Source organism: Myripristis murdjan, chromosome 2, assembly GCF_902150065.1.
Source record: "Myripristis murdjan chromosome 2, fMyrMur1.1, whole genome shotgun sequence".
NCBI lineage: Eukaryota > Metazoa > Chordata > Actinopteri > Holocentriformes > Holocentridae > Myripristis > Myripristis murdjan.
In genome coordinates this window covers 16038065-16046825 of record NC_043981.1, presented here as the reverse complement: position 1 = coordinate 16046825, position 8761 = coordinate 16038065, and the positions used below count along the sequence as shown (strand labels likewise).

At 40.5% G+C, this 8761-nt stretch overlaps 1 protein-coding gene across 2 annotated transcripts; it reads left to right on the top strand.

The window, feature by feature from the left end:
* The first annotated feature begins 170 nt into the window (after nt 1–170).
* Nucleotides 171–8136, top strand: LOC115374373 (transmembrane protein 237A-like). 2 transcript variants are annotated; one of them, XM_030073236.1, is made up of 14 exons: nt 171–373; nt 715–750; nt 2728–2759; nt 2875–2888; nt 2984–3055; nt 3418–3546; nt 3668–3761; nt 4292–4449; nt 4628–4760; nt 5160–5351; nt 6198–6271; nt 6377–6464; nt 6892–7013; nt 7880–8136. In XM_030073236.1, exons 1-14 carry the CDS (start codon nt 353–355, stop codon nt 7942–7944), a joined length of 1230 nt encoding a protein of 409 aa, XP_029929096.1. In that variant the 5' UTR covers nt 171–352; the 3' UTR covers nt 7945–8136. The 2 variants fall into 2 exon arrangements, with proteins under 2 accessions (XP_029929096.1, XP_029929105.1); XM_030073245.1 differs by lacking the exons at nt 171–373; nt 715–750 and adding an exon at nt 2085–2256.
* The last annotated feature ends 625 nt before the right edge of the window (nt 8137–8761 follow it).

Genomic DNA, 8761 nt, shown 5'->3' with positions numbered 1-8761 from the left:
TCTTTAAAATGAATAGAAAGCTGTTCTGAAATAATAAAAAAAAGAATAATAATGCTCACTATAAGAAGGTGTTTTTAATATTTAATATGTTAATGGGATGTTTTTATGTTAATTTCCCATGGCTGTGTTGCTTTGTAAAGCAGGGCTTTTATTTTGAAATCAACGGAAGAAGCAGGAGCCACATCCGGGTAGCGGCAGCAAAAGCGAAGCCGTTGTAAACAATAGCAACAACAGCCAAAATGTACCTGTTTTTAAGATGTTTTCATTGTTAATAACATCAACAACCCTCTACTTAAACATGTTTTAATTTAAAGTTGACTTAAAAGATAAAGTTTATGAGTTTTTTCGGAGTATGGACACGGGAGAGTCGAAGGTAAAGTCCCTCCGTTAACTCTTTTTTTAAACAGCTAGCATGGCGGTAACGGTCCCTGTTAGCTTACAGTGGATTTTAAATTTTAACTGCCCTCATAAGGAAAAAAATCAATTTAATGTAATATTTACAGCGACATAATCTGTCTGTAATGCTTAAAAGTGAGTTCGTAGTGACTTTTTTCGTCCTCTGTCGCAGCCTATGTCGTGTATCTCCCATGGCGTCCCTGTAATATTGCTGTAATAACTTAATTTTTCCTGTGATTTTTGTATGACAGCCTTTAAAAGCCGTTTCTTTGACAATGAATATATTTAATATTGTGTGTTGACCTTGTGGGTGTGTAGAGGATGCGACGGAGGGAGCTGCCTCCTCTCCCTCAGGTGAGTCCACAGCAAATCCACATTATAGCCTAATACAGACAAATTATTGCTCTTGTATCGATAAATTATTGTATTAAAGCTCTCATGTATATTACAATATAAGGTGACTAGGCTGATTTCAAAATTGCACAGTCCCCAAGTTGAACTTTGCGCTGCAGACAGTCAGACATACTCTTAAAAATAATAATAATAAACGCATAACAAACAGGCACAACTATTAAAACTGAATTCCCCATTCAGTTTCTATGGGTACAACAGAGCTCATACAGACACACAGTTATGGATGAGACCAAACAGAGAATCAGGAGCTCAGTCAAAGTGCAATATACAGGATTCACACAGTCACTGAAAATCCTTAAAAGTTTGTGGATTTCAGAAAAGTGAAATAAGGCCTTAACAGTGTTTAAAGGTGAATAGATTAATGTAGAAAGCAGCTGTGTGTTAATTAGATTAAAATGAGATCATCAGTGGCCCTCACCTCGCTGTCAAGATTTGTGAGGAAAGCCTGTGATGGGTATTTGTGTTGATTGAAAATTACATTTTCTTGTCAACTAGAGTTTTCAGGACTGATTACATTATGTTTGTTGTGGCAGATGCCATTTTGATACCTGATAGCATTACTACTGTGCTTGCAAAAATGTGAAGAGGACAATAAAGGCTAAGTTTTTATATATACCAGTTTATTTTATCACTGTCATTACAATTTTTGTTAAGAAATTGTAGTTAACACGAGACATACATTCATACAAGACACAAGACATAGAGCATGTTGTGCCTTTTTAAAATATTGTCTAATGACAGCCAGTCAAAACAGATCAACATTAATGATTTAAAAAAAAAAAAGAAGAAGAAGAAGACTAAAATGTAAAAGAGCCACACAAGAACCTCTGCTGTAGTAAGAAAAGGCTTGACATTATTGGATCTAATTATCAGATGAAAATCCTTTATCAAAACAATAACAGTTTAAACTTCGTATTAATGAGAGGATATATCGGATAAAACACTAACCAATATCGTTTCTCACCTCAAAAATGTTTGACTCCTTGATTTCCACCAACCAAAACCTTGAAAGTGTTTGAAAAGACTTTAAATTGTCCAAGTGACTGTAGAAAACCTGAGTATAAAATACAACGTACTTTAATATCCAAAAGGCACTTTAAAGACGGATTTCTGAGTTTTCCACAGTGCAAATCACAGGTAGAGCTACAAAGATTAGACCAAAGAGCTTCTGTAATATCTGGCTGGACACACCTCATCCCGTTTTTACACACACACACACACACACACACACACACACACACACACACACATACATACACACTGACTGCTAGACCAAGAGGTTAAAAAGGGTTTGAATGGCCTGACCTCTGCCCTAAATAATCCCTGATCCTGGCAGATGTATGCCCTCAGATTTAGCCTGGGATTAAACCGTGTCAGTGAGTCTGTCACATGTAGCCTGACGCTGCTCTTCCTTCGTTCTTCCGTGGAATGGTCAGAAAAACATCGGTAAGGTTTTCCTCTTCGCCGTCGAAGTAGGGCTTTCTTTTCCAATCTATGCTAATTTGTTTGTTTTGAAAAATGCTCGACTATCTCCAAATCCAAACGTAACTATTTTCAAAGCAAGCGTCAGAATATAAGATGAAAAGATGACTGGTAACCTGCATTTTCTTTACTTTCAGCAGCTATTTAATCATGACAGTGTCTCATTTTTTGAACCAAACTCTTTATTTCCAGTTACATTCATTGTTGTTTTTGCGAGCTGTCATGGTTAATGTGCTTATGTCACATTTGTTTGGGCTGAGCTTCTTTCCAGTCCAATCTCACTAACCTGTAAGAGTCAGATTTGTTAGTTTGTTTGTTGTTATGACTCTCAGTTTGGTTTTTATCATCAGACACAGGTCATAATGTGCTTTTGTTTCCTCAAACCTTTCAAAACGCCCCCTCATTGATTTGTGTTTTCTCATTCTGTCTGTTCAGAGAGGGCAGCGAACACTTCCCACAATGCCAAGGTAGGTTTATTGCTCTGCTGTGACGTTTGTAATCATTTAAATACACAAAGCAGTCAAATGAAAGCATTTTTCCTCTCTTTTTTTGTCATTCGGTGGGATTGTTGGACACGTGCAGTGAAGATGCTGCTGGTAAGTTACTATCGACAGCAGATCTGGATCATTTCTTTCATATTGAAATGTTTAAGTTTTTTTAAAATTTGGCTTTGCCTTTATTGGTTTTGCAGAGGAGATACCAGCTGCCAAAAGCAAGAAGAAAAGGACCAAAAAGGTGGCAAATGGAGCTGATGATGTTGTGGGTGGGTAGCACACACACATTCACACACACACACACACTAAGTGCCCATAAAATGCAAGAGACACCACAAATGTCTGTTTTCTAAGAGTGCTAAGGTGTTTAAAATGGATTTTTTTTTCTTTAAACAGTCTGGATGAGAGAAGAAAAATGATGTCATCCATTTCTCACATGTGACTACACATTTTATGTATTCTTGTAGTCTTCAGCTATCATACTGAACACTTTCAAATCAAGTCAAGAAGTAAAGGCTTGGAAAATGAGTGGATATTTGTCTCGCTTTGAAAAAACATGTCACACCCAGATTTCAGGTAGTCTGTGGGTGTCTGGTGAGAAACTTGTTTCCATGCGCTGTTTGCTGCTCAGATGCGGGGTTGGAGATGGGCGGTCTGGGCAGCCGCAGGCCCTCTGACATCGGGGAGTCGCTGAGCCCTGAACCCACAAACGAAGGACCGGTTCAGAGGAAGAAAAAGAAAAAGAAAAGTCCCACTCCAGGTCAGGCAACGACAGCAGCAGGCAGCCGAGTCTTTAAATTCGTTTTCTTGTGTGTGGCACAATACGTTTCAAAATGATGTTTAAAGTTGTGTACATAATGTTTATCATATCTGTGTTTCAGATATCGAAGACGATCAGGCTGACCTGGTGAACGGAGAAGCGCCAGAGAAAATCACAGATGAAGAGGAAGTGGTCAAAAAACCCAAGAAGAAGAAGTAAGAAACACTGAGAGTCACTGGGAAGTTGGTATTAAATCACAAACAATACAATACTTAATGTCAGGATATGTGTGGGTCCTTACTTGCTTTACAATTCATTTTCTCTCTTTCTTTATTGTCTTCTGCTGCTTTGTTTTTACACTAGACATTTTGTGGCAGTCAATCAAATCACACAATCACAAATCACACTCACTTCTTTTTATACAGGACATTTTATACAATCAAATGCAATGCAGTGCACTTTACCGTTAAATAAAGCTTAGAAGAATATAAAGACAAATACATGTGTCACAAAGGAATTTAACTTGGTGATTGATGCAGGTCGTATTCTCACACATTAAAGTATGAGAACACACAATTAATTAATTATTAATTCATGTGTTTGCATAGTGATAAAACAAAAGAGAAATATAAAACCAAACTTTTGAGGAGTTCACCTCAGAACAAACAAATCAAATCAAGCAGACCGGAGAAGAAAAACTTCACAGCTCTCGTTCTTTTCTCCTCTTTTTCTTGCTCATCCACAGGAAGTCCAGAGTCGTGGAGTCTCAGCTTCCTGTTGAGTTGGACGTGGAGGAGGATGACATCATCAGCGATGCCCTGCCTACAATCCCCCAGCATTCCCTGTTCACCGCCCCGCAGGGCCAGAGCCAGCCGGTGGGGAAAGTCTTCGTCGAGAGGAACAGTGAGTAACAACTTCAGCTGTTCAGCTGCTGAAAAATTACACTAATCAGACTGACAGTACATCGTTAGTTCAGTTTTTAATAAAATTTACAGGCAGAAGTTGAAACTTAAACATGATATTTCAGACAGTACACATGTGATTTGTCTGTGTGTGTGTGTGTGTGTGTGTGTGTGTGCAGAGCGGTTCCAGGCGGCAGAGCGCTCAGACTGGAGGAAGACCAGCGACCAGACAGAAAACTTTCCAGACTTCCAGCACATGCAGCCGATGTGGACCACCAGAGACGTTTCTGTCCGGGTGCACGGAGGCTTCAGGTGAGCCAGACTTGTCTCTGTGTGTGTGAGTGTGTGTGCATGTCAGTCTGTCACACAGGTCAAGCTTGAGTGTGTGTGTGTGTGTTGTGATTCTTTCACAGCACAAATGCAAAGTCCTATATCCTGCTGACACAAGATACAACTTTCCATAATATTTTACTTCCAATTTTGTCATAGATTCCAATGTATATGCAGATTTATATGTGTAAAATAAAAATAAATATAATCAGCTGTTATGAGGCAGGTGCAGATATTTGGGACAGTCCGTCTTTCCGAGGAAAACATCAGCGCTTTCCTGTGAACCACCAGCATGAAACCAGACAGAGCCTGCCTTCATGTTTGTGTTGCTGCAGCTCGGTTCCTAAACGTTCCTAAACGTTCCTGTGTTCCGCACTGCAGGGTTCTCGGTCTGTTCTGCCACGGCTTCCTGGCCGGTTACGCCGTGTGGAACACCATCGTGGTCTACCTGCTGGCCGGGGAGCAGCTCACCGCTCTGTCCACCCTGCTGCAGCACTACCACGGCCTGGCCTACCCGGCCCAGTCGCTGCTCTACCTGCTGCTGGCCATCAGCACGGTGGCCGCCTTCGACAGGTGACGCTCGCCGGCTCCACACAGCTGATCACATTCCTCCTGTCTGCACACAGTCAGCACAGTCAGACATATCAGGGCTCGTTTTCTTCCTCTTACAATAAGCCATCTGCTGTGAAGTGTCTGTTTTATTCATCTTTTACTGTGAAAGCATTTTCATCGCAGTGCTGTGTAACGTTCCTTCATAAACACTGCACAGTCACCGCTGCAGCTTTGTAATAATAGTGTCTTTTTTAGCTAGGACTGCAGTTACGACACTGTGAGGTTTCTGTTTAACAGTCATAAAAACTAAATAAATAAATGTTAACAAATCTGATCACATATGCAATGCATTGCAGAGTGATTCGAAAGTGGGAAATTCTGCATATTAAAGGCTTTGGATGGGAATGAGAAGTAACTTTTTGTCAATTAAAGGAGAAAGTAATTTTTGACAACAAAATAGATAAACATGATGTCTCAGGACCTTTGTTGCTTGTCTTCCCTCCTTCCCACTTAGTTCTGTCACTCTGCTTTTTATGGTCTAATAAAATGTCAGAATGCACAAAAAAACGAAATAATAGAAGAAGAGACACCACTTCCTGTTAATGCTTGAAAATTTGCAACAAATCCACCAGGAGGCGACAGCGTCAGGATATAAAGGCAGAGCCCTCACATGAGAGAATGAATGGAGGACAGAATTTAAACAAAAGTTACAACCTGAATAAATGTTTCTCACAGTCTGAATGTCTTATATGAACAGTGTTTAGTTACTTTACCTCTGACTAAATAAAGCAGGGTGTAGCAGAAAGAGAGTGAAGCTGCACTGTGTGAATTTTGTTGATTAAAACTCAGAACCTCTCCTGTGCTCAGAATGAACCTGGCCAAGGGCTCCATGGCTCTGCGAGGCTTTATCACTCTGGATCCTGTGGCTCTCGCTTCATTCTGTGAGTCCACTCTGTTCATCTTATTAAACCAAATCACACGTCTTTCAACATCTTCCACCCTTCTTAGCTTCAGCTCACCCTCTCTGTGTCTCCCTCCCCTACTAGTGTACTTCTCAGCGCTGGTTCTCTCTCTCAGCCAGCAGATGACCAGCGACAGAATCAACCTCTACCAAACCTCCAATGGAACTCTGTGGTGAGCTCCACGACTGATGTTTTTTCACTGATATCATCAAACATTTATCTTTTTATATCGTCATGAAGCACATACAGGACTCTTTGAGCTAATAATATGAAGTACAAAGAGTTGAGCCGACGTTTGAAGTAGTTTAAGCTCCTCATTCGCTTAATTTAGGATGAAGTGCATGAAATAAGCAAAATATGAAGCATGATAGAGAAGTCAGTATGTTTTTGAGTAGAGCTTAATGCTTCCTGGCTTCTGCAGTTATGAATTAAAACAGGGAGCACTGCCTGAGCTGAGAAGACGCACACTGGCTCAGTAAAATCTACAGCCTCTGAGTTTGTGCAGGTGCTAATGCAACCCCCCCCACCCACACACACACACACACACACACACACACACACACACCTCTCACCCCATCCCCACCTTCTTCCTGCTGCAGGCCTCCAGGGCTGGAGCACCAGATCCTGCACCCCTGGGTGACCGTCAACCTGGTGGTGGCTCTGCTGGTGGGCCTGGCCTGGATCTTCATCGCCACGCGGCCCGAGGTCGACTACACCGAGGGTTAGAAGTGCACACACACACACACACACACACACACACACACACACACACAGATTGCCGCATTGGACAGCCATGGTTTTCCACCACTTATGTAACTCCTGACTTTTTTAAAGGAAAAAAAATCAACCAAAAAGTCCTGAAACATTTAGAGGTGATCTATGAAGCATTTCTGGGCCCATATTGTTGGTTAGTGGTGTGCGTTTTTTCATGTTCCTGTGGATAAGTGGCCAAAAGGAGACATATGATGTCACTTCAAGAGAAATCCCAAATCCCAGAGTGCACTGAACATCACAGACTGATGATATGGAAGAGTGTAGGACTGTCTGCGAGGGAAATGTCCCTTTAACCAGCTCTGAGGGCCAGCTAGGTGAGATCTGCCTTACAGGACAGGAAGAGTGTGTCGTCCTCGCCCAGAAGGAGAGCTTGGTGAAATGGATAAAATCAAATATCACAGAATCTTTGACTCACTCAATACTTTGATATCAAAATTGTGGGGATGACTATCGATGTTTTCGTTAGAAATTAACACTTGACAAATTCTTGCCAAGAGGGTAGAGATAAATAACAGAGCAACTAGGACAGCCTAATATGTTCAGAAAATTTAATTTCTTTACTATAATGCAGCCTTTCAAACCAGGAATAGACATACATTATGCCATATCACCATATTACAATGTCATTTTAAATGTTGATGTACAAGGCTTTACAAAATAAAAGTGTGAGTAGTCTGTGGTTTCCAGCATTGGGGTGAATGAATGAAATGAAACTAAAAAGAACTTTTTGCACAGTTTGCACTTTCTGATTTGATTCAATGAGGTTTTTGTAGTATTGTCAGCCTCATTTTGCCTCTCGTGCCTCTTCATCAGGTTACCTGCTGTCGATGGAGATCGAGCCTCCCAGACCAGAGGAGAAGTCTGAGATTTCGGCCTGAGAGGAAATCCAACATGAAGCCGTGTGTCTGCACGGAGATGAGTGGCTTCACCGTAACCTTGCACATATTTTTTTGCACCATATTTTTGGCAGGAAACACTAAATGTACTCGTTGTCGTCGTAGTTTATATATTTGTATTTTTACAAATGAAATGTGAATATGTTCATCTTTTGAAATACAGAGTTTTATCCAGCTGCGGTGACGTGCTTCTTTATTTATTACATGTTGAAAAAATTGATTTTCTGCAGGAATCCTGCTTGGCGCTGTGTTCTCACTGTTTCCAGAGACGTCACATTTAAAAAGTGTCGTCTGCAAATCGACTGCAAAATCTGTAGTGTTTCTAAAAAGTGTCTGTGCCACTAAAAACTTGACCCAGATTTTTATTTCCATCAGAGTTTACTGACTTTTCTGGAGTGGCCTTAATCTTTATGCAGGAACTTCAAAATAAACATAACAATAAGCAGTTTTATTCAAGTTGATGCTTTAACAAGAGGAAAATGTAAATTATTCTGAATATGATTGATTCCTCTTTATAAAGCTGGCTGTTTGCCCTGTGCTGCTCACTGACTGGAGGTCGTGGTCTGCCCTCTTCTGGTTCTAGTACTTCTAGTACTATATTTGCAAATTTTGCAAATAATAGTACAGACAAGCTATTTCACAACTGCTCTGGCTTTGAAACAGCACAACAGCAAGCAAACAAAGCTTTAAAAACATGAAAAAACTGACAGCAACATCAGAAAAAAAGAAATTAGAAAAATCACTACCGAAGCAATCAGCAATAATTACCTGAAAATTTGAAGAAAATTAAAAAAAAAAA

Bases quoted from the DNA above. Each gene is read 5' to 3' on its own strand.
- LOC115374373 (XM_030073236.1), top strand. From the start codon at position 353: ATGGACACGGGAGAGTCGAAG. The intron at 3,056-3,417 runs GTGGGTAGCACA...TTTGCTGCTCAG, and splicing joins TGGAGCTGATGATGTTGTGG to ATGCGGGGTTGGAGATGGGC. The intron at 4,761-5,159 runs GTGAGCCAGACT...TCCGCACTGCAG, and splicing joins CGGGTGCACGGAGGCTTCAG to GGTTCTCGGTCTGTTCTGCC.